This window comes from Oenanthe melanoleuca, chromosome 3 (genome assembly GCF_029582105.1).
Source record: "Oenanthe melanoleuca isolate GR-GAL-2019-014 chromosome 3, OMel1.0, whole genome shotgun sequence".
NCBI classification, from domain to species: domain Eukaryota; kingdom Metazoa; phylum Chordata; class Aves; order Passeriformes; family Muscicapidae; genus Oenanthe; species Oenanthe melanoleuca.
This window is the reverse complement of record NC_079336.1, coordinates 89,467,944-89,494,362: the sequence shown is the minus strand read 5'-3', so window position 1 is coordinate 89,494,362 and position 26,419 is coordinate 89,467,944. Positions and strand designations below refer to the sequence as shown.

At 36.4% G+C, this 26,419-nt stretch overlaps 1 protein-coding gene across 1 annotated transcript in view; it reads left to right on the top strand.

The window, feature by feature from the left end:
- USH2A (usherin) overlaps positions 1-26,419 on the top strand; it is a 365,445-nt gene that overhangs the window by 59,673 nt on the left and 279,353 nt on the right. The window contains exons 12-18 of the mRNA XM_056487445.1: positions 791-986; positions 4,251-4,883; positions 10,209-10,392; positions 15,390-15,553; positions 19,496-19,654; positions 23,097-23,591; positions 24,999-25,271. Coding sequence (XP_056343420.1) covers positions 791-986; positions 4,251-4,883; positions 10,209-10,392; positions 15,390-15,553; positions 19,496-19,654; positions 23,097-23,591; positions 24,999-25,271 — 2,104 coding nt within the window. The remainder of the gene's footprint in view (positions 1-790; positions 987-4,250; positions 4,884-10,208; positions 10,393-15,389; positions 15,554-19,495; positions 19,655-23,096; positions 23,592-24,998; positions 25,272-26,419) is intronic.

Here is a 26,419-nt window from a genome sequence, read left to right as displayed (position 1 = left end):
GTAGCTTTTCAGGAGACCTTTAATCTTGCACAAGACATGAGACTTGTACTCCCAGATCATGGTCCAGGCATGGACAGTAACAGAGGATGTGTCAGCTCCTTCTGAACAGCAATGCTGCATGTTTAGGGAGAGGTGAGGGACCTTTGCATACCCCCATGGAAGTGGAATGGTTTGGATCCCAGCTGAGCCAAGAAAAGAGGGAGAGGGTTTCAGTTGCTGAGCTGTTGGATCACATCCCTCAGTTAAGGGAGAGTAAATTGAGAGGAAATATACCTTGGATGAGTAATCAGAAAGGAAAACCTTCAATTTTGCTTCATTCTTATTTAATTAACATTTTCACTAAAATAAAAAAGCATATGGGCAGAGCAAAAAATGCAAAACTTGACCTTTGAAGATGATCATTCTTTATGGCAACTGTGATTCAAAAAAGTATTCATTTTAATAGAAGTCACCATATCTCCAATGCAATTTTGTAAGTATTCTTTGCAGGTTCTCTGTCCAGATGGTAAATATGGCCACATTGTTTGCTCACTTCTTTTTCCATTCTGTTTTGAAAGAACAGGACTTCTAAACTCTATTTAAAAGTCGAATAATTACACTCTGTTCAATATTTCTCTTTTTTCCTCTCTCTCAACGAATTAAAAAAATGCTCCCAGGCTTTTTCTTTTTTTTTTTCTGTTCCATTTAAAATTTTCTCCTCCCCAACTCATGCTCCCATTCTTTTTGCTAATGAATGTATCATCTAAAAATAGATATGTTCATCATTCTATAATATTTTGTATCTTTCTAGATTGGAGGCCAGTGTAATTGTAAGAGACATGTGTCTGGCAGACAATGCAATCAGTGCCAGGAAGGATTCTACAATCTGCAACAGTCAAACCCTGATGGCTGCAGTCCCTGTAACTGTAATACCTCTGGGACAGTCAATGGAGATATTACCTGTCACCAAAATTCAGGACAGTGCAAGTGCAAAGCAAATGTTATTGGTATGTGTAATGCAAGAGTTCAGAGCCATTTTTCTTGTTTTCTCTGGAAATAAAACACACTTGGTTTCTAAATGAAAGGTATAGAAAGCTTCTTTGCTGAAGGCAGATTGCAAAAATGAATGAAATTAACTGTTGAAAAATTATTAATTTAATAATTCCATCAAACTACAGCTTGAAGCTTAGTTTAATCAACCCTTTAGAAGTTTCTTTACGGCATAGCTACGTTAGCTTACATAGCTCCATACTAATAAGTCACAGAAATAATGTAATTTGCTTACTGTGTAGATGTTCCTTTCAGAAAATTAGCACTTTTTCAACGTGTTTTGTACTTAATGAGTTCTAAGCAAATCGTTTCCATGCTAGTTTTCTTAATAGACCAAAATAAATGGATTTTTTTCTCAAAATATTCTGTGCTACAGGGTCCTTTGTGATAAATCTATCAATTTTTTTTCTATTATATTTCTTTGAACTGTTCCTATGAAATGCAAAATAAGTCAACATAATTCCACAGATCATGTACATAGCTAGGGTTAGTTATCAAGGGCCACATAATTTTAATTTTGTAATTCAATGCCAAGCTGATTATAATAAACTGCTACCTTCTGTGTTATTTATCATTTTTTTTACAAGACGTGCTTTTTTGTTTGTTACTCCCACAGGTATTTTTCAGAAATTAGATTTGATTATAGCAATTTATTACTTCCAGCATATTTGAGGGGAGCCACAGCCACATAAGGACAAAATTTATCAAGTGCCCAAAATACACAGTGTATATAATACACTTTGAAATGTTGATGTATGGGAATATTATGCAAGGAGAATTTCCTGATAAAGTGAGCCTTGCATGGTAACTGTACATGTCTCAGACTATACATATGTCTCAAAAAGAAAAATTCCTCTTCTGCTTTGTTATTAACAGAATTAGTAATCTATTTTTTCTTCACCCTAACCAGACTCTGGGTTGCATTAATAATGTTCAAGTGCATGTTAATATATTTGATATTATATATACCCTCACTTGTGAATGTTGACTCATTTGTAATGTCTTTGTTGCTTTTGGAAAATAGAAGAAAGAAGAAATACAGAATAACAACAAATAATGAAAACAGCTCTAAACAGGTTGAAGCCTGAATAGTTTCAGTCCTTTTTCCTGTGGAATGCTGTGTTTTTTGTACAATGAAAAGGTGCTAAGAGTAGAAAACGTCTGTGCATCTTAAACCCTTACTTTACCTTCAAGAAAAGGGATTTCAGAGCATTCTTAATTTTATATTCTTTGCCCACATTTTACATTTGAATGTGTGAAAATACTTCTTAATTTGGTGGAAATTTGGCACACAAAAAATGCACAGTCTGGTTTTCATGTGTTTGGTTATCTACGTATTACATTTTCTCCCCTTGATGAAAACATTAAGAATTAGTTTTATTTTCACTGAAATAGTTGTTAAAAAAAAAATAAAAATCTATGAATCTATGCTTTCTGTACTTATCTGTAGTTATGATGGGGGGCTGTAGTTATGCAAGCTTGTGTTTGCAGGATAAAGACCTAATTCTTTCCAGACTAGATTCTCTTTTTTATTTTCCAAACCAATTGTAAATAAGCTTCTGTACATTGAAATGTATGCAGCAAACTTTACCAGGGAACTTTCCTCTTTGGATTTCTAAATTGGTTTTTAGAGCAATCTCTCTGTTGGCATTTTATCTGTTTAAACAAACATGATAACAGAAAAATGCAACTACTGACTGCAGTGTTATGAAACATGAACTGTTAGAGTTAACACAACTGTTAAATCTTACTAATGATTCTATCACCAGTAAAATACATTAGCACCAATAATTTTATTAAAGTAGGTCATTCATCTAGAATAAAAAGGTAGAAGAATGTGAATTAAATGCCAAGCATGCTAACTCCCCTGTACTTGTTAACATTGAATGTGATGCCCTGTAGGCCTTCCTCAGTATCGTTAGGAATAGATTACCTGTCAGGAATATGTATGGCATATTCAAATAAGCACTGCACATATTTTTAAAACTGATATGATATGAATCCATGTAGACCAATTTTAATAGTTCAAAATGAGTCATAATTCTTGTTAACAATACAGTTATTTTTAAAATTTGCAGCAATAGTGGTCCTTTTTTATTTTCCTTATTGAAATTAAATGATATGCCTTAGGTGAGTCATTCATCACTGTTAAAGAAACTTGCCTTCTGTTGGAGTTTTTGAGTTTTTATCCATATATATATAATGCATTCCCTACCATTTTTAGTTTTATCTTTCTGCACATAAGTTGCTAGATATATTTTTGCATGGTTTCGTTTTTTTTTTTTTTTAATTATGAAAATATTTTGCTAGGAGATTGTATTTATATTTTCCTATATGAAACAATTAAGTCATAGCTTCATAGTGAAGGATTTTCCCACTGCAAGGGAAAAATACATAACTGAATTTGCATTTTTCGTATAATAATCTAGTTTGCTTTCTTGTAATGTACATTTTATAAACTAGCATATAAATGCCATCCCTTGGGGCAGGGATAAAGCAAGCATTGACTTTGAAAACAAAGCTAATAAAACTACAGGATGAAGCATGAAGAAAACAGTTTATATTTTAATGTACTACAGGAGTTAACTAAATCATACGTTTAGATAAAAATATTTCATTTTGGATTATGGAAAACATTTTCTGCTTTCAGAGAGGGCTAACAATAAAGACTAACAAAAATGCAATCAATAATAAAACTGAAGTATGGTGTTAAGGAAATAATTTGTTATAGTTAGTCTAACTTGTGCTGTCGTAGTATATATTTAATGTTTTTAATACAATATATAAATCTATTATCAGAACAGATTGTGAGCTCAATGCAATTCTGTGTGTATTGCAGTTCTACAGTATAGGGTGAAGAGTTCACATAGGCATTGATTGTGCAACAGGTGCTGTTCTGGGGGACAAAGAGATTAATTCTTCTTTGTCTTAAAAATGCTACAAAGAATCTCCTGCAGAACTATCTTAAATTGTATTGAGAGGCAAGCAGAAATGCATTGCTTCTGAAACAAATTGGAAAAGTAAACAGATTTTTGGGATGCCACAGTTATTCAATTGATTTGTGCAGCCTCGTCACCCCTGTTAATTATGCTGGTAACGAATATCAGTCCTCCCTTTGTTTTTATTTCATGTGTAGTATACTCACGCCTTTTAAAAATGAAATTCATAGCTTTTAAGACTTTTTTTTTTTTTTTTTTAATTAATTCATTTTCTCTTTCCAGGTCTGAGGTGTGACAGTTGCAATTTTGGATTTAAAGCTCTCAGATATTCTAATGAAGATGGATGCGAACCTTGTTGGTGCAACAGCCACGGCTCAGTGAGCCAATTCTGCAACCCTCTCTCCGGGCAGTGCAATTGTAAAGACCGAGTGAAAGGGCTCCTCTGTGACACCTGCATGGACAACTTTTATGGGCTGGATGGAAGCGGTTGTAAGGCTTGTGAATGCGACGCCGCAGGGTCGATCTCAGGAACCGTGTGCGACGCCAGGACGGGGCAATGCGCGTGTAAACCCAACATCGGGGGCCGGCGCTGCGACGAGTGCCTGGACGGGTTCCGCAGGGCGCAGGGGGCTCACTCCTTCCTCTGCCTGCCGTGCGGCTGCCACGGGGCAGGCACGGTGAACGGCTCCCTGCTCTGTGACAAATGGACGGGGCAGTGTCCCTGCAAGGCCGGGGTGACCGGCCTGCAGTGCAGCCAGTGCATGCTGCACACCTACGGCCTGAGCGCCCGCGGCTGCCAGCCCTGCGGCTGCGATGCCCTGGGCACCGTGGCGGGGACAGCCTGTGACCGCCTCTCCGGGCAGTGCGTCTGCCTGCCTCAGCGCCAGGGGAGAAGGTGTGATGAGTGTAAGCCAGGTGAGGAAATTGGGAGGCAGTCGATTTTCCTTTGTTTGTTATCATTTTCTGCACTTTTTAATATGTGTTTAGACAGCTTCATGTCTGACGTGTCACCGACGTCTAATTTTCTTCTTCCTAACTCTGTGAGTGAGAAGAAAGCATTGTTTTCCTAATCACCGTCAAATATTTATTCTACTTCCAGATATTATATAAGTTGTATTATTACTGCAGTTTCAACATGTCTAAAATAAGGTTAGGCTACTTCTAGGTATCGAGAAAATATACTAATAATTGTGTCCCAATCCCTGAATAAGAGCATAATCTAATGAACAGCAGCTATCCTCATAATGAAAAATGTGGACTTGGAAGGCAGTATGCATGCTCTTCAGGAAGGGCACTTCATACATAAAGCTGAGCATGGCAGAAGGCACAGAGAGGGTTGTTTAAACTTTGATGAGGCTGGCAAACATGCCACTTAGAAAGCATTCACCTGCCTTGCTATGTTGGGGTTGTGCTGGCTTCCAGAAGGACTGCTTACAGTTTGGCCCTACAAGGAGGTGTTACTTGCAGTTTGCTACATATTTGTTCAAGATTTTGTGCCATATTTGGAAACAGAGTTTAAAAGTTCATTATGATTGGGAAGCTCTATAGTTATATTTCAATGTTTTTGTTTTGAAATGTAGGTGGGTAAATTGAAACTATAGGTAATGTTAACCTACCCTCCATCTTAATATTAAGTAGATAGGTTTAGTTCAAGTTAAATACATATGCAATTTATTCAAGTAGCAGGTCACATTAAAAGGTACATTATAGCTCCATTGGTTTTAATATGCCATTCAATAATTTGAACAGAGGTTAAAAAAGCTGCTTAACCTCCATTAAGTATTTTTTAAAATGCTCTCATTTAAATTATTTTAGGTACATATACTAATAAATAAGGCAGCATTCTGTTTTTCTTAGTTCCTCCTCCAGTGCTGTTTGACCTGCTAACCCTCTGTAGCAGCCACTTAATCAGACATTGGCAGAGGAGTGATGTCAAGGCTCCCCGAGTCAGTGACCGCCCTTGTCCTTGGAAAAGAAAGGCCAGGGTTTATGCAGAACTAAATGGTTTAAAAAGGTTTAATTGATAGTGTGAACAGGCTGGTTTGTAGAAAAGCTTACATGGCACTCAGAGGAATAGTCCCACAATAGTTCCTAGTAAAAGGAGAAATAATTGTAAAATGTATTTGTGTAAGTATTATTTTAAAATTTTCTAACTAGTGGTTATAAGCATGTATGTGCTGAGAACTGAGCTCTCTGCTGCAGGTGAAAGTGTAAATTCTTATCTTTGTGAAAGCACTCTATTGCTCATAGGAGAGCACAGTGAGCTGTGCTATTTTCATTGTTTCAGTGAGAACTCATTTAAATGTTTAATATTTCTAACTTTTATATAAATATTCTTTGTTAATATGTGCCAAAAGAGCCTTTTCTTACAAACAAGGAAGAGTATAAAAAGTCTTTCATATAGAAATATAGTAGATTTTAATTGGTTTCAAGTGCTGTAAACATGTCCTAAGACTTTGTCTTAAGTCAAAGATAAGAAAACATGATGTATATCAAAATGTACTCCAAGTGTATATATAGTCAACACAGCCTAATTAAGGCACACACATTAGTTAATACTGGCAGCCCTGAAAACATACTGATGATTTCTGCATCTGTTGGGACATTTCAAATCTACAACAGAAGTTAAGTGGCATTTAAAATAACGTCCCAGCGTAGCATATCTTTTATGTGCTTTAATAAAACCTGAGAAGTATCCAAAAGTTACCAAAATCTTAATGCAGGAAGAGTTGCCCACTGAGAAAAGGACAAACTGGTTGTGGCTTTTGGAAACTGTTTTTCTGAAAGTTCTTTTTGGCACATTCAACCATGTGTTTCATCTGTTAGGCTGTATCCATGGCCTCCTGTTTTCCAGTTTGTTTTCCTACAAGTATCATTTTGGCAGATTGGTGTCCATTTATTTTTTTCATTAATCTAATGGTGTCTGCAGAGAGAGGAATGCTTGATTCTAGCATGAAACAAAATGAAAGGGCAATTTTATCTTGTGCAGAAACTTACTTTTAAGATATCCTAGGCTGCAGTGGTTGAAACACAGGTTCTCTTCAACCCCCAAATTGCTGAGCCCCATTCTGGAGCTGTGTTGCTGACTGGGATTTGTGTCACACAAATCCTGTTCAACACAAGTCTTGGATCTTGTTACAAGAGCAGCAAAGCTGTAAAAAAGGTGTTTTGTTTTATAAGTTCTTTACTCCATAACCACAGGTTTGCATAGAATGCTGCATAGTATGCATGCATAGTGTGGAATAGATGTAAATTAACATGTAGGATGTGTGTCTGGGCACCAGTACTGGAGGCTTGTGCACATACTACCTCTCTTGGCAAGAAGAATGTGAATTATCTTGTGACAACTTTGCTGCTGTGCATTTTGAAGCCCAGCCTGTGGTTAAGAAATGAACATTACTGCCATAGATGGTAAGCAGGTAAAAGTGCTAAGGAATTGGTCCTGTGTTCCTTCTCAATACAGTGGGAGAAATGCTAAGAAAAAAATGCCATTAAAAAAAGAAACCGAATACTTTGCTATGACTTTCATTCTTCCTTTTGAGAAATGTGTTTGATTGACAAATGTGATCAGTTATGGTTCAATTGGAAAAAAATCTGAAAAAGAATAAGCATAATACTAGTTACATACATAGATCTCAGAGAGATTTGCAGTGGCTGTCTTAAAATTGGAAATTGGCTCTATTATACAACAGTGGATCCTTCATAAAGTAACTTTTATGAGTCCTTCTAACCTTGCTGTAAATTAAGCTTGCATTAAGTTGTTACTGTTTCCTAGGTGGAGTCAAATTCTACATGATGAAAGTAAATAATAATGATTATGACAAACAGTATGACTTTGTAATCTTGTATTTCTTCTTTTTCTTCTACATTTGATCATGGTAATTTACTTACAAATTAGTTGGGGAAGAAATTTTTTGCATTTTCCTTTCCCTCACTTTTAAAAGAATGTTTTGCCTTTACCTGCTACTTCTGGGGAAAAAAAGGAATTGTGGTATTGTCCAGAAACTTTTAGAGTGTTTCTAAAAGGTTATAATAAAGAATATCCTACCAAATTCTTCACTGCTTTAGTGGTTTAGGCAGTGTGGCTGTAGGAGAGCCAGGATCTTTAACACTAAGGTATAGATTAAAATTAGTAATTTCACTGCTATGATAAAAGCAGTATATGCTGTAATAATTGATCCTGCTCAGGGGAAATGAATTTATTTTCTAGGATGTGCTTACTTGCCCATTATAGAATTCTCTTAGATGTTATTCTATACAAAAGAATCATAGGATCACAGTTCTATGCAAAATTTCAAATGGACAAGGATCTGATTTAGCCTGAGTGCTTATCATTTACTGCAACTAGAAAGTGGGTCCTGAAGAAGTGCTTTGACCTTCTGCACGAGTCCAGGGCTTAAACTTGTTTCCAGCCTTCCTGTGAGGCTCTTGGAGTGGAGCTGTTCATTGTGCTCAGGAGTGACATTGCTGGGAAATGGTCTCCTCTATTTATGCACAGGATGGGCCCTGCAGAGCCCAGAGAAGTGCAGCAGGAGATAATACATGCTGCCTCACTAATAACTTGAGGCTATTTGCTCTCTGTGCTGCCTCAGTTCGGGGCCTCTCTGGAATAAAGTGCCGACAGCGTGGTTCTTTATGATGCCAATGTGTGTTAACTGGAGACTGATATCACTTCACTGTCCACTTGAGATTTATCTCACCCAGGACCAGAGGCTAAACTTGAACAAAGATTTGAGCAGTAAAATTCTAATGTTTTCAATTTGTTTAGTTCCTCTGCTATTTGGATATGAGCTCACGGTGCAGCACTGCTGCAAAGACAGAGAATACCACCCTAGGGGTGTATATATAGAGCTATCTCTTGTAAGACAAATAATAAGGCCTTGGGCAATATGACATGTTACAATATAATTTTGGGCTCCTTATTATAAAGCAGGACATCGGGAAGTTATTGGACAGCAAAAAATATTCAGTAGCTGAGAACATGACTAAGAAACTACTGATTGAACTTTATCTGCAAAGAGGGCAAGTGTCTGAAAAATCTGTGCAAATGCTGCATATCTCAGTAGCACCTGAAATTTTTCTATTGAAGTTGTACAATAATAACTAATAGCAACCATCTAAGGGAGATAGAAACTCATCAATGGCCCTGTTTTACAATTCATGTTCCAAGATAGGTACTTGTTGTCTTGTGTCTCTTAATACTGTGGCATCAGGATCCTTTGCAGAGCTGTCATGCATTGCTACATTTTTAATAAACTGTACCACTCCAGTGGGAGAAGAGGAAAAATAAAGAGAAGAGCAACTTGTGTGAAAAAAACAGTGAAATATTTATTAATAATCAGATAAAAATAGAAAATGTTTTGGAAACTTATGTGATTATATTTTTACCAGCGTGCCATTACTTGAATTGTCTTCTGGTCAGAAAGAAGTTTTTAAGAATGAAATAAGTTCATCCATAGTGAAATAGATTATGCAAGTGGAACAGCATAATTAAAAGAATGTGTGTAAAAGCTCTTTTGTTAGGAACTTCTGGTGAGGTTGTGAATAAGGGGTAAATTCTTGAATGACCAGATTAGAGCTATATAAACTGTATCTAATTGCATTTATCAGTAATAGATAGATATCAGCATAAATAAAGGTTACTTGTGAGGGCAATAGGATGAAAGATAGCAAAGCAGAAGCATACCAAATATACTGTGGGGAATGTGAAATGAATGCTCAAATTCATAATTGGAAATAATACAGGAACAGGACAGGATTCAGGGTGAAAGCTTCTTAATAACAGATCACTAACTTTCTTTTATCAGTTTATTGATTTCTGTCAAAGCATTTGTGTAGGTTACAAGCTCTATGTTAAAGAGGAGTAAAATCTAAATATGAACTTAGATATGCTCATTAGATGCAGTTTTTCCAAAGAAACATTATCTGGTTTCAAGGATTAAGTCAACCACTGGTTGAGAAGAATTAAGAGACATTCTTAAGAAGATATGTGCATTTCTTATGGTTTGCAGCTGGCCATTTTCAGAGCAGAGATCTCAGACTAGAATGGACAAATGTCTCTTCTCTCTGCATGTTATGTTTTGTTTCTACAGCTTGTGGTGCATTCATGAGTACTTCTCACGTCCTTGGGTCTTTACTTTCCCCACAGACATGTTAATGTACTCCCCCTGTTTTGCATTTGCTCTGGCTGGGAGTCTGAAGAGAGATAACAAACGTTCTCAAAATCCCTTTCTTTTGCAGGTTTCTATTTTTCTCCATCCAGCATCACTGGCTGTCTGCCATGCCTGTGCCACATAGCTGGTTCTGTGAATCAGATCTGTGATAAACTCACTGGCCAATGCCATTGCCAAGATGCCTCTGTAACAGGACAGACATGTGAACGTTGCAAAGAACTTTATTTTGGATTTGACTCTGTCACAGGGAGGTGAGTGTTTATTTTTTTACAGGTCACTTGTAACCACCTTGTTACATTTTTCTTAATGGTTTAGTGAGAATGGAAAGATGTGTTCTAGTTAACATTAATCCTTCTGTGAGTTCATGTGTGCACTCTGATTTACATGTGATACATTACACAATCCCCTGAGCTCCCACAAGCTGAAGGAAATAGAGATTTTGCCATGGATATAAGTAGAAACAGCATGAAAGGTGCATAAGGCTAAGTTACAGCATTTTGTTAATTTTTTCCCTATGTTTTCTCTGCATCTTCAGCAAGGTGTGTTGTTTTCTGAGGTGTTAAACATTGACTATTAAATGCAGGTAATTTGCCATTCTTGCAACAGGTGAATGCTATTGAAGATTTCAGGAAGATTTAGTGGGGGGTGGTGGGGAGGGAAAGGGAAAACTACAGATATCTCTGACTTCCCAAACTCCTTTTTTGTAACAGTATTTTGTAACAAATATTCACTGCATCTTTACTCTTAAGAACTTGTTTTTCTGAAGCAGTGTTTTATTTTTTAACATTTTGTTATGTGCCATAGGGTAAATTATATTTCTAATGTAGTCTGGGGTCTTTAGGTACATTGAAGTTATATGGATTCCCTGGATTATAAGAGGAAAGCCTATCTGTATAGTGCACTGTTATTTCAACTATTGCTCTATCTTTTTTTTTCCAGGATCATCTTTCTTGCTTAGTCCTCACAATCTCAATTTCCTTTTAAAATTTTGTCCAGAAAAATTGCACAGCTCTTATGCTTTTTTTTTAATGCTTTTTTTTTATCTTTTCATGCAGACTGATGGTGTTAAATTATTTTATTTGGTATTTTTGCCTTTTAAAGGCAAAAGCAAAATCTGTAAGTTTCCCTTCCTCTGCTCCTCTCCCCTAGCTGGTGTGGGGTAGACATGCTTTTAGACAGTGATTAGCAGTGTCATCCTGCATATATTTGACATTATTCTGCAGATTTTTCACTTTAACTTTTATGTTACTGTCACTCATTAGGAGATTTTTTAGATTATTTTTTACTGTTTCAGGTCACAGAGGCATCTGCTAATAGCCATAAAGTAATCTGTAGGAATAAGGACTTCCTATTTTCACTTCCTTTCATTTCTAATGGTGAGAAATAATGTCTGTGTAATAAAGTTCTCTTTGAAATATATTTTCCTCATTATTAATGATACCTTTTTTTTTTTTTAGTTACTTGGAATAGATTCTTCCCTCAGTTTTAGCACATTTGTGCTAAGCAATAGCTTTTCTGAACTAGATACTGGCTTTCAAGTACCTGCATTTTAACCTGTCTTTTGAAATTGAAAATGTGGAAATATAAATTATCTAGATCCAGACCTTGTTTAAAGATAGAAAGTTTTTAGAGTTCTGAAATTTGAATCTGAGTTGGCTTTAATGCCTTAATGCTAGTTAATCCTCATGGCAGTGTTGAAGACTACTCTGGTTGTACATTAACATGATTAACCTATTTTGCATTTTCTTGGCTCCCTTTTCATTGTTGTCTTCTTGGGCAATGTACCTTTGTTCCTCAGGCAGAAACTTTAATTCACTGAAAATGATAATGCAGGCCTTTATTTGTTAATCTATTTTATTCCATTTCTTTAACTGTTAATATCTTCATAAAAAGAGTAATATGCTTTTTCTTTCTCCATAAAGTTGCCAGGTCATTTAAGCCACCCTTGCTCCAAGTGTCTTTTATGGACAGAAAAGGATGTGAGCTATCTGTAGTGGCAAAGACATATCTGTCTTTGCACAGTAGCACAAAAGAAGCAGAAGCTGTGATACACAGAGATTGTGAGCCTTTAAAATTCTCCCACTCTGAATGTATGTGTGAGCTGATTTATTTTGTGGTGTTTTCGAGATAAAACAGGAACTCCATATTGTTTAATGCATTTCAGGTTATGAAGCAGGAAAAATTTCTTGGCAATTAATGAATTAGAAATACTGAGTGTTTGCAGCAGTCTGAGCAGATTTGTAATGGTTGTGAGCGTCTATACACATTTGAAATGCTTTACCTCTGTATTGTTTACTATAATGAACTGGTCAATGAACATCACAAATTGTTTATCTATTTATATATATATCTTGACAGATTACTGTTTATGAAATCCATTTAGCAAGTGAGGTTTTCCCATAAGGATGAAAAATGAAGATTTTAAACAGATTGCTGGAGAGGCTCTAACTGCACCTAGAGAGTCAATGTAATAAAGGTTTCTTTATATTAATATTACAAAAACCATTTATCCTCAGAAAATCAATATCACAATTCATCTTGGCATGGCATTTCTCTTTCCATGTTTTAAGTCTGTTTTCCTTGATTATATATAATTCTGTTTTAATAAAACTTGAATATATTTGACTCAGACTACCTTGAAAAAGTAGCGTTTTGCAAGAATACTGCAAATATTTCTTACATGGTTAAAAGTTACTTATCTCTTAAAAGAATTGGATATTTTTTTGAAAATTCTTAATTGGCTGAATCCTTAATCCTGTCTTAAAAGCATGAACTATGCCTAACAACAAATCCAGTTCTATTTTTTTGCAGTTTAAGAACATAATGCATGTGATTACATAGAAATAATGTGTAATCACTTGGAGCAGAATATGGTGAAATATCTGCTGTTTTTTGCAGGATCAGGACCCTCATTCCATGTAGGTGAAGGCAGAAAGCCTGCACCTTTCCTAGAAGAAAAATGCAGCAAGCAGAAAGGAACAGCCCCACCCTGCTAGGCTGAGAACTGTCATTGTGACTGTATGGGTATTTGGTTTGATTGTCATGTGTGAATGATAATCAAAACTAGAATAATCAGGAGAACCTTATTCATAAGGGGTGCAGTAATATGCAGGAACAATAAGGGAAGTTTGTCATTGTTTATCTATCAAGAAACTTTTGTTAATAACCCCCCACTAAATAATCAGTATGTAATGAAATTATAAAATAATAATAAAATATTGTCTTACTGACCAAATAATTTTTATTTGTAACTAAATTGGGTTTTTAGTTAAAATACTCTAAAAAAACCCTCTATTTAAAGGGAAATTTGGATGCACTGTCTGTAGATGAAAAGACTTTTGAAAAAATTGCCCTTTTCTCTTGACTGTAAAAGAGAGCAAACTACAGTATAGTGGTTTCCAAGAGAGAATGTATTTTATTTATTCTCAAAAGGATATTAGTCCATAAAACAAATTTGCAGCTTATTTTGCAGCTTTAGCTTTTATCAGCCTTTTTAAGGGTGTTGAGTGATTCCCCAGGAGATCACACAGCACAAGCTGCTGTGGAGTAAAGGAACTCTAATACAGAGAGCTCTGTGATAGGCAGAAAATGTATGTGAAGAGTTTCCTTAACCTTGTTTAAAAATCTGTCACATTTAATGCTTGTTTTGCTGATTATTGACCTGAATTTTAGTGTCCTAATGTGAAAATAGTTTCCACCTTCCCTTCCTCTCTCTCTTGCCTTAAAAAGCTGATACCTAAACCATAACTGAACTTCCTTTTTTTTTCTGCTTTTGTGAAGGTAGGAGATACAGACCAAGATGTGGTGGTGGTGACTGGGAAGATGGCAAAGTAACTTGTGTAAAGGCACAACCACATATTTCCTTGGGTCTGGTGAGACTGGCCAAGGAAAGTTCAGCCAAATATAAATTGGCTCTTGTTTAGTCTTAGGGTTAGCAGAATAGCGTGACTGCCTTGGACTGCTCTGGTGTCTTCTTTTTGCTGCTTCATCACCTTGGGACCTGGCATCTGGAGTAATTTAAAATTCCCTTGAGGCTGATGTTGCTTTTGCCTGAGAATTAGAGTTTTCCTGCTCAGGAGAAGGGAAGGGAAGTGCAGACTTCCCAGTATGTTTTAGCTGCAAAGTACCTTCCCACCTGTTTCCCAGACCTTGGTTTTTCAGAGCTCTTTTAGTCTGCAGCAATTAAAACATAGTGAAATTAGAATCTAAAGTATGAAGTTTTATTTGCCATTGTTGACTTTGTTATGAGTAATAATGGCAGTTTGTGTTGCAAGGGGTAGCATATTTGTATTTGTGGTAGTTTGCTTTGCTTTATTTGTGTTCAAACTCTGAATATTTGTACAATCTTACATCAGTATCCATGCTATAAGTGAGTGTCAGTGGGGAAATAGTGTATTGGGTGTAGAGCAAGTTGATCACAAGAGGTTTCACATGCAAAAGCCAAAGTGTAAATTAATCCTGAAAGTATTCTACTGCTGCCAGAGAGATTTACAGAATTGAAGTGTGGCATCTGTGTGATACCAGTGCTTTTAAATTTTTTTTTTCTTTCTAATTTAAAAGTAATTTCCTTGTGCATTGAATTAATTGTTCACTGCATTAATTTTGTCCAGGCTGCAAAGAAATTGGGCTTTCTGCTATAATATTAGTATTTCTGCTGTTTTGTTTCCTGTCACTGTTTCAACATGAGTTTTTTTATCCAGTTTTGGTCACCATTAATTCTCCTTTATTCACAGCATGTTATTGTTTTCAACATTAAGTTGCCTTTGTGGGCAAGAAATTATTAATTGATTTATTTTTTCCAACTAAAGCCTAATATTCCCTGTGGTAGAAGGTTGCCTGTTTTGTTCAGAAACCTTTTCTGCTGGTTACATTTGTATTACTGAACTCTGCAGCTCTCAAGAAAGGCTGTGTGAGTAAGGATGCAGGACTGAGTGCATAATGTGGTTATTACCAAACATTATTATCCAGTTTGTGTATGGATCAATATATATAAAAGCTCTTTAATTCTAAGCCATTTTTATATAAATTAGAATATTATTCTGGCAGCAAAGTATTTATTTGTATATTGGGCACCTTTTTGTGAGTTTTTTTAAATCAGACTAATAGATTTTCTGCTCTGTTTCAGACTACTGAACTGTTTATGATGTTTTAATTATGTTGCCCAAGAATCTTTTAAACAAAACCCTACTGTGCTTAACTGAAGTGTTGATGTGTGTTGATGACTTCCTTGATTTGTTTTTGTTTATAGATGTCAGCACTGTAATTGTCATCCTGCAGGAGCCATTAGTGGGACTTGTCATCTTGTTACTGGACAATGTGTTTGTAAACAATTTGTAACTGGCTTGAAATGTGACAACTGTGTTCCCGATGCCAGTAATTTGGATGTCCACAACCTCTTTGGCTGCAGTAAAAGTAAGTGGATGTTAGGTCTTAAAAGCATGTCTTTCAAATTAAAGTTTTTAATTGATTTAGTGAGCATTGGATTAGGTCAGCAGTAATAAAACTGGGGTTTATTCCCTCCCCACCCCCAAATGTTGGGTCACTGAAGTTCAGGTGATTTTTACTGTATCTCAGGATTGTTTTCTAGAGAGGTGAATAGAATCCTTTGTGCCATACACACCTTGGGCTTGTAGTTTAACCCAGGGAGAAGTGAGAACCCATAGTTTCGCTGCACATTTTCTTTGTAGTGACCAATCCAGAGTTCACCTTTTAGTAACAGGAATCCAACAGCATTTGTACAAATTACACCTTAGCCCCCTTTCCTGCCACTGACAGCAGTCAGGACACCTGCCTTCAGAAGGTCTGAACAGAAGGTCTGTTGAAAACCTACTCCTGGTGATTAATTCCAGATATTCTTCTCAGTTCTCAGCTTTGCCTTCTTCTCCTGGGGTGCTTTTTCAGTCAGTTTGGGAAAATATGTGATGTGATGTAACAGAGCATCATTTATTGGCATGTGAGGTGGGGCTAATGCTATATTGAGGGTCAGATCATGAATTGTATTGAAGCAATGGAACATCTGGATATGACGATCACCAGCATACAGTCTCCAAGCTGGCAGGGTTTCTAAAGAAGAAAAGTCAAAAGTACATGTCATAAGAAAATTGGGTACTTAAGTTGTCTTTGGGTCAATGTTCAGACATGGGTTTTGAGAGCATCCAGATACACAATGCCAAAGGTGGGAAGGAGCTCAGCTCACACTGGAAGAGCTGTGCTACATTTTGTTGGCACACCTTACTGCCATGCACAATTAACAATCCAGCCTAGGCAGTCCTGGAGGCCATGAGTGAGGAGCTTTGCAGATGCTAACTGGATATTTCTGTCAGCAGGCCTAATTAATATAATGGGCATTCTGGTCATACTTGACAGTTAGCTCAGGCAGCCATGTGCAAACAACAACAGAGTTAGATTCCACAAGTTATCTCTGGAGTATGTTTCTGGATCTTCTTTCAACAAAATATTTTTTTGTGTGATCTGCATGGGTATTTATATGATATTCATAACTGTGATATGTGAAAACCATAGATTTGCAAGCAGAGATGTAAATGCACAAAGTGTTTACAGGTAGAGACAGTTCTCACTTTGATATCAGTTTGTATTTTATTGAAAATCAAATTGAAAATTGTAAATTCCAAATTTACATTGTAAATTTTAAATAATATGCATTGTAAAATGCATAGCAGTATAAATGGATAGCACAAAGAGATTGATTTGTTCCAAAGATAATTTTTTTAGCTTTCCTTAAAGTTTGGAAGAGTTTAAATAGTTTTGCTTTGTGTTTCCCTAAACTCTTATGTAGAATGCACAGTACCTATTAATTATTCAGGCAGCTGATTGGCTTATTGTTTCTTTAAAAAATGTAAGGTATTTCAACTGAATGTCTAATAATAATAATACATGGCACTTTTATGATGCTGTTCATCTTCAAAGTGCTTTACAAACATAAGCCAACCTACTTATTTGTTTTGGGATACACATTGGATAAAGGTCAATAGCAATTCAGCTATAAAATTGATTAATAATAGTATGACATAGAGAAATAATATAATAGATTTTAGTTAGATAAAAGTACATCAGGCAGTATTCTAAATGACAAGCGGAGTCCTCTTCTGGACATAGAGGATATAGCAATTGAAGTCTTTTGGTTATTCATACCAAAATATTTGAACTTGTTGCACACATATGGAGCTTTGCCTGCCTTGGCATTTGTGGTTATTTTCATTGCAGAACAGTATTTTGTTGACACATTCATTACTGGTTGTAAGTCTTTGCCAAGGGAAGAAAATGTAAGTTGCCATCACTGTCCAAATAGTGTTTAAGGAAAAGACCTTTATCCTTAGCATTTTTTCTACTTAGCAATATCTTAGATGCTGCACAAAAACCTGCAATAAAGTACTTTGCTTGCATATTTAAAATTCAAACCAGCAAGCCTACAGAAGCAGTGTGCAATAGTGTGAGACTGCCAGTGGAGAAGGAAGGTGATGCTGGTAAACTGTTGTGATGGCTCAGGTCCTGTAGGTATATATTAGTGGAGATAAATTCTTTTTAAATGCCAAAGGATTAGGAGCACTTGTTTTCTCTGATTCTCAAACTTTACTCCTGTAGACACCTTAGCATACATTCATTTCCTAAGTCAGATGAACTCAAAAGCTCCAGATTGGCAGCAAAGCAACCTATGCTTTTAAAGGGGAGATGATGATCATGTTCAGTTCAATACAATGAATTCTAGAAGTGTTTTGTGCTATTTCTTGGCTGAGAGACTGCAGTAGAAGCAAGGCTTTTCATTATCTTTCTCTAAATAAGGAGCTTCATCTCACTTTCTAGATTTGTATAAAAAAACCCTGTGTACAGTATGGCCCACTGATTTTGACACAAGTCTCTACATCTATTGCTTGTGTGGCTTGAGGTCCTCATGGCATTTTCTGTCTGCAACTCCATTCTTTGCTTCTTGTCTCCTGTTAGGTTGGCTGAACAGATTTAATAATTAACTTTTGGTGATACTAAGCAAATATCCACAAAATGAAGAAGATGATATTTTTAAAAAGAAGAGAATAAAACCCATGCTTCTAATCTTGATGTTCTCCTATAATACTTAATGTAGTGGAGAAAAGTTAATTGGGTGACTCTGAATACAGCTCCTGGTATCTTATCCCATGTGCTGATTTCTGTGCTGCCTTGGGATATTCTCATCCCTTGAGCAGTGTTTTCCTCTAGATCCACACTCCCTTGGGATGTTCAAGAGGATGGGGAAATGGCACAATCAGCCTTTGACAGCAGTTACTCTCTGCCAAAACAGACCTGTCTTGTTCTGTGCTGGTGCATGGTGTAAGGAGGACTTTCCTCAGTGTAACTGGGTTACTGGGGGTCCTACAGCAAGCTGTGGGCTCATGCTCTGACCTGAATAATAACATAAATACAGAATCATGGAGTCATCTAGGTTGGAAAGGACCTTTGAGATAATCGAGTCCATCCATCAATGCATATGTTTATGTAAACATGTGTATATATGTATATAAAGGTTAATTTCTATTAGCTATTGACCATGTCACACATTTGGAATACAAAAGAGACATAGGAGGGATTTTGAATGCTCTTTCTTAAAATGTGAGGCACTTGGCTTTTGAACTTCAAGTTTGTTTTTCTCTTCATTGGTACTAGTGCAATTAAGTAACATATATTTCAAAGTTAATGGATGTGGTAGCAGAGTCGTATTTTGGCAAATAAGCATGTCAAACTGATTTCTTAAAGTGTTAGATACCTTACTGTCATAGGTTTCAATTTCACTGGAGACCAATGGAAGTGAATTGCCTAAATATACTTCAAAATTTTGCCCTTTATGTTTTCGTGGTTTTATTATATTAAGTAAGTTTATTTTGACACTTCAGTAAAATCTGGACTTAGCTGGACTTTCCATTTGTACTTTACTAGAGGAAGTTACGCCTGGTCTATGCTAAAATGGAATAAATCCTCTGAAAAATAAATCCTAATAGTACTAGAAACTTCAGTAAAGTGACCATATAAGTTGGTTCTCATTTTAGAAACTTCTTGAAATAAATTAAAAAAAAAAGCCCCACCTGTTTGGAAAAATATTTGCTTCATTATAGGGTGGAAAGGGTGATTAAGTTTATTCATAATTTGTTTAAATATATACACCTTTTTTCATAGATAAAAAGCTTTGTTGGAGAGCATTTGGATGGATTGGTTTAGTCTATTGGTGTCTTGCCCTGATGACTGTGCATTTACTCAAAAAGTTTTTTGGGTGAAGAATGCTTAGCAGTTTCTTTGCATTTTTCTTTAATTTTGTGTGATTATTGACTATGTTAATTTTTACATCCTCAGTTTTTGTGTATGTTTTAGCTCCCTTCCAGCAACCTCCTCCTACAGGAGAAGTTCTCAATTCCTCTGTTATCAATCTTTCATGGAGTTCCCCTGACTCTCCAAATTCTAACAGGCTTATTTACCAGCTGTATAGGGATGAGGAAGAAATTTATACAACTGAAGACTACCATCCTTATAGTAAGTAAGGCGACATCAAGGATTTTGTATTTGTGTGTACATCTATATTATGTGTGGTGTTTCTTAGCTGTTTCTCATTCCTGTCATTATCATGCTCTGTGGTTTTGAATACATTATCCTGTTTCCCTTTAATGAGTGACTGTTCCATGTTGTTGATTTTGCTTGAAAGGAATGAATACCCTAGTCCAAAATCTGGCAAATGGAATCACCCAAAATTGCTGATAATTATTTTACTTTTTTTACTTTTTTTTTTTTTTATCTGAAAAACTTTAAAATATACTTGCTGAAAGTATTTATTGAAAATATACACAGATGCCAAAACCTAAGAGTCAAAGTCACAGATAAAGAATTAGGGTGACCAGAAGAGACCATTCTTTTTTCATCTTCTTGGTTTTAATCTGTTAACAGACAGGAAAGCTTTTTGTGCCCTCTAACTTTTAGCACCTTCTGTTAAACTATCAGTGTAGCAGCACCACTTCTCTCGTGTTGAGGCTTGCCAAGGGATCCTCAGAAGTCAGTCCTAAAGGATTCAACACTCTGTCCAAGCTGGAAAGGCCATTTTGTGCTAATATTGATCCACTTATCAAAGAAAAGGAGTTGGATTTGGATACTGTTTGTATGCATACATGGCACACAAGTGGTTTTTTTTTAAGAGAACAGGTGTGGTTTAATGCCACTAAGGTTTGACCTCTGTTCTAGGAGCTCCTTCAGTGTTGCAGTTTCTTACCAATGCAGCATTAATGTTTTGCAGAAGTTGAGTCTCTCTAATTGTTGGTGTGTACCCTGGAGGGAAGAAAAAAAAAAAACAAAGCTGTTTTTCAATGGTAGCCCAGATGCTTTGGAGTGCACCTCACATTTCTGTGTTTTGATTCATGCTGTAGTGTTACAGTTTGTTATTATGTGGATTATGTTGTGAATTTGGGCACTCTGCAGTACATACTGTGTGGCAAGGTATGAAACCCCATGTAAGCATGGGATTAAGTGATTGAGAGAAAGAAACATTAAAAAAAATTCAGAGAACTAATAAGTAATATTCTAAGACCTTAATTTGGTTTAAAGGCCTAACTTTAGTAAAAAGTAATTAGTAAACTAATTTCAAAAGAAAAGCTATGATATTTCATGGTTATACATCTATTTAGTAATGTACTTGAAACAGTGCATTGTTGAGGATGTTATTTCATTATTCTACCTACATACTTTGTAGAAAGCAAAAAAATTCTGTATATATTTAATGGGATAATGAGACATTAACATGTTTCTATTTATCAAAACATTATCTTCTTAAAAACATAGATTTGGTTTCAAAAGGTATTTTTGACATTTCCTGGAAATCCCCATAATTGTGGTATGAAATCATCTCCTGGTGTTTGGATATCAAAAATACATTGTTAATGCTGACAGAAATTTTCCTAATGTTATATTTTTCTTGGTATAGTTTGGAATTTGTAATACTTATGAGCTGAGAGTACAACTGGATTAACATTATCTTAAGGCTAAATGAGAGTTTTATAGAAACCTTAAACTTCCCAAGGAAAATTAAGAATAATCAGCATGGTGACCTGGATGATAGTATTGCAAAATGCCCAATTATAACACTGTTTTCTTTACTGCTCTGGAAAACCTCAGCCTCAGGTTTCCCAGAGGAGTCTTTGTCTTGAGGATAAAATTAACTACTTGCTCTAAAATGTGAAAAAAACCCCCTCAAATTTACTAACAATTCTAACTCCAAACTGAATTTTTTTCTAATTGTTTATAAATGTAACTAAATACAAAATCATAAACTCATTAGGGATGGAAAAGACTTCCAAGATGGTTGAGTCAGATGATTAACCCAGCCCTGCCATGTCACCTCTAAGCCAGTCCCCAAGTGCTACATCTTTTTTGAATACTTCCAAGCATCTGGAGTCTACCACACTGCCAGGCAGTTCATTCCAAAGCCTGAACACCCTTCCCATGAAGAAATTTTTCCTAATATCTATTCTCCTCATACCAAATATCCAACCTCCTCTAGCACAATTTGAGGTCATTTCCTCTCATGCTGTTACTTGAGAGAAGAGCCTGACCCTCAGGCTACAGGCTCCTTTCAGGAAGTTGTAGAGAGTGATGAGATCTCTCCTGAGCCTCCTTTTCTGCAGCTCCCCAGCAGCTCCTCACAGGACTTGTGCTCCAGGCTGTTCACCAGCTCTCTTGCCCTCCTCTGGACATCTCCAGCCCCTCATTGTCCTTCTTGTAGTGGGAGCCCAGAACTGAGCACAGGATTTGAGGTGGGGGCTCAGCACTGCCAAGTGCAGGGGGAGATGCTGCTGCATCTTCTGCCTGCCCACTACAAACACACAAAGAGGTCTCAGCAGCCACAGTTCAGCTGGCAGAGCTGTTCCTCAGCCTGCCTGAAGTACCAAGATTTGCAAGCCTTGAAGATGACACAATGGTCCGTGATAATGTCGTGGTTGCTGTAAGGAGTTGAAGTGCTGTGTGCAATTACTGGGCTGACTCTGCTGCTTTTGTGCTGCAATGTCAAAGGTTGAGTATCTAGCAACACTCAGAGTTTTCTTGTCCTCTTCTTTAAGTTGTATTCAGGGCTGGCTTGCCAGTGTGGATGTACAGAGAGAGCATAGAAATAGCTTCATCCACTTCATTTGCTTTGCAGAAGTTTGTCTGTGCTCTGACACATGATGTATTATTCAATGTTAACTGTTTCTTAAAGCAAAAGAAAGTATGGTGGTGCGGTTGTACATAAATTCGTACTGTGCTGAGATGACTAAGATGTGTAACTGCTTCTGGGATATGCACAGGAGCTATTAATGGCCATTGGTACTAAAAAGGTGCTAAAAAACTACTAACTAAGAATAATGGAAAGTAGGGGTGAGGAAGGTAAATATAAACTTTGTATATACCTTTTTAATAATTATTTGCATTTTTGTTTCACTTCTTATCCAAGATCAAATGTTTTTCAAAATGGGATATTAAGCATTGTCATAGAATGAGGAATTGAAGGCACACAAAGTTGAAATATTTGGTCTAATGCCATCAAATTAATCAAAACCAGAGGACTGAAAGTTTGCACAGTGGTTTTTTATTTTCTAAATTATATTTACTAATATTAATGCTGATTTACATTTGAAATAATTATTTTCAAGAAAAAAAAAGGAATGAGAAGATAATTGTATTAATCTTCTTCAGGATTACAGCAGGAACTAAAAGTTCAGTGGAAAAATAATTTCTGTGATGATGCTAATGTGGTGTGGAAGGTAATAAAGGATAAAAGGGGACCTCTTTTTTCCTGTGCTAAAAACACCTGAGAAGTTTCAATGTTTATAATCTCAAGATGAGTGTGTGAACAGGCATAAATATGTCTTGGATTAGAGCTGGACAGACTTTAGGTATTGAGATTATTTTTAATGTCTTAGACTGACACAGTTTTCTTCTCACCTGTTTGTTTCAGGTGTTCAGACCTTCTCTGATACCATGTTAGCTCCATATACCTTCTACTCCTATTACATCCAAGCCAGCAACGTTCATGGTTTTACAAGAAGTGACTCAGTGACATACAGAACAAAATCTGGGACACCTATAGGAAGCTTGGATTTAAATCCTGTCTTTCCTGTTAGTCACCACTCTGTTTTACTTTACTGGACAAGTGTCTCCAATGACTCTGGGCCCATAGAGAAATACATTTTGACCTGTAGTAGATGGGCTGATCTGCAGCCCTGTGGTCAGTATGAAGGCTTAAAGACTTCAGCAATTATTTGGAGTCTCATTCCATTTACAAAGTATGTTTTTTCTGTGCAAGCTTGTACTAGTGGAGGCTGCTTAGAGAGCCAGCCAGTGACTGTAGTTACTGCGCAGGCTCCTCCAGAAGGGCTGCACCCACCGACTGTGGAAACCATCAGCTCTACAGAACTGGCTGTGGAATGGGCACCACCTGAGAAACCAAATGGTAGGATATTGTGTTTGCTTTTGTCAAAGTTTTGCAAGGGAAAAGCGGCATTTCCTCAAATCTCATTAGAATACCCGTGTCCATGCACCATACACTGAGAAATGAAGTATTTTCTTAATTTGCCTATTTGCCATTAAGTGTATCTTCAGAGTCTGTGTTTTATTCTTTTTTATTTCCAGAAATCCACTGACTGTTGGGTCCAGGATTTAGCACTCAGTGGCATCTGCTGCAGCAAAAATCACATTTATAATCAAACATTTACAGTAAAATTGATTTTTTCCTAATTTGCCAGATTGCTTAGTTCAGACAGATGTAGTAGTATTGCCTGACAAAAAGTGAATAAGCAGATAACAGTTATGGAAAAAAAAAAAAATCTAAGAATTAACAGAGAAGTCTGTTTTTGAAACCATCCGTCATGTGCAGTAGCCAATTCTATTACCAGGATAACTTTGTTAGGGATTAGGTGGTTGCCAAGAGTTGCTGGTCTAACTTGTGTAATAATATTTTAGGTTTTTGAAACTGAGAACACAGCTGTTATAGGATACCTCTGTGATACCACAGATTTTATTGGTAAAACTATCTTTTAATATATAAGCAATGGAGTTTTGTGAACTTGCACTAATGTGCACAAGTATTTGTGCATGTGAAAATAAACATTTTTATCTGTTCACAGATTGAACATCTGTCTTTGGTGAGCTCAGTTTACACTCTGAGCATCTGATTTTCCAGCTATTTACAGATTGGACAGAAAGAATGCACACAAGAATACCTATGTATTTAGAGGGGCAGTTTCTACAATGCAGGTCATGGTATTTGCTGTTGACTCCTCAACATGTGTCATATACTCTTCATAGTCCATAGCCTTGACATGCATCTAACAGCCAGCACAAGCAGATTTAAGCAATATTCTCATATTTGCCTTGATGGCTGGTCAGATTTCCTGGTCTCTCCAAAGACAAAGAGAAAAGTTCTTTTTCTCCCAAGCAAGCTCTAGTTTAGTGTGTGAATACAGACCCAAATACATAATTTTTATGGCAATTATCTCCTGGCTTTGCAAGAAATATCTGGTCAGATTTCTAATGATCTTATAGTTAAACTACTTCCATGATCCAACCTAAATCATGTATTGCTTTATGCCACAACACTGATTTTTTTTTTTTTACCCCAGAGTGGTGAGGCCTTCCTGTGTGTCTAGTAAGTTTGCATTGACATAAAACTGATGTACATGTATCTCCTATCCAGTAAAATGTTTTAAAATGTTGGCATAAAAGTCATTAAAATGTCACTCAGAAGTTCTCTTCTCTTTGTCTTAAAAAAAAAAAAAAAAAAAAAAAAGAAAAGGTTGGCATTTTAGTGGAACTTCAGATATCTTTTAAATTCACTAATTCTTCTGGCCTTTTTCTCTAGGTATAATTATAAGATATGAACTTTACATGAGGAAGAAATTAAAATCAGCCGGGAACTTTCTTCCTCCTGAAATTCGTATTTTCCAAAGCAGTGGATGGCTCAGTCCTCAACCAGTTGTGGAATCTCAGAATGAAAATGCCTTGGCTCCACCACAGACCAGTGCCACAGTGGTTGATCTGGAACCATTCACAGAGTATGAATTTTATGTGCTAGCAGTAAACATGGCAGGTAGCATATCTTCAGACTGGATATCAGGACGAACAGGAGAGGCTGGTAAGCACTGGTTTGAGTTTATTAGCTAGAAATGAAAGGAAAATGTAGATTAGCATGTTCTTAATTTTCAATAGAAGTGTCTAGTGATGGTTAACTAGGGATAAATTCACATTTGTAACTAATTAAAGATAGGTCAGATTATCTCAGAACTGAGCATGAAAAGCAAAAGCATTTTCTTCACCATAATATCACGTTCTTGAGGAAAATAATCCGTGTCAATTAACCCTACATTTAAACTACAAGATTGCAAAATATAACAAGCAGTGTTTCAGTTTGAAGACCTTGAGAGGGTTACCTTTTTAGGAGTATAGTGCTTGAAAATTCTGCTGAGACTCCATTAGTGAGAGATGCCTCTATCCAAATTAAGGTTCAAATGAGGCCATATGCCAAAGACAATAACATGGATTTTTTTTAACAATAAAAGTGAGGATTAGAGATAGAAAGAAAGAGAAAATAAAGGGAAGAGCAAGAGTGATCAACAGAAGATAGTTACCACCCATGGATCCAGCACTGTTCTGTTGGTCCTTCTTCACTCTGGTCTTCTCAGTAGTGATTCTGACATCATTCAAAATTTTTCATTATTTTTACATTTTAGCAAATAAAATAACTAATGTTCATTAGCCATACAGTTCTCTTATTCTGTTGGTTGAATGATTCTCTTACTTCTAATGCTGATTGGTTCACATGCTCAGTCTTTCTCTATTTTTGAGTCTGTGGGTTTCTTGGCTTGATGGGCTGTGAGTTGGTGGTCACGATCTCCCCTGATGGAATTGCCTTTTACCCAGTCAGAGCTGATTTCAGCACAGTTGCCAAGTTGGCTTTTGTTATGGCCCATAAATCTTACATTTTTTTTCTCCATTATCAGTGATACATTCTTCTTCCCAAGATTTTTTAACCTCCAGCTGGGTCTGAGATAACATCTGGACAATAGTAGACCATCTTATCTCAAGTTTTTGCTGTGGTGGCTTATCTTACAGTCCTGGTTCCAGGTATCCAGAGAAGCATATTCAGGGGGGCTTCAGTGCTTCTTGGTGTTTGCAAAAGCCATCTGTCCCATGACTTGGGATGACCTTTGTTTGGCTGATGATATGTTTGTGAGTGGTTGCTTCTTCACACAGTTTCCTGAAGTGGGAATTTTTGTCTGGGTT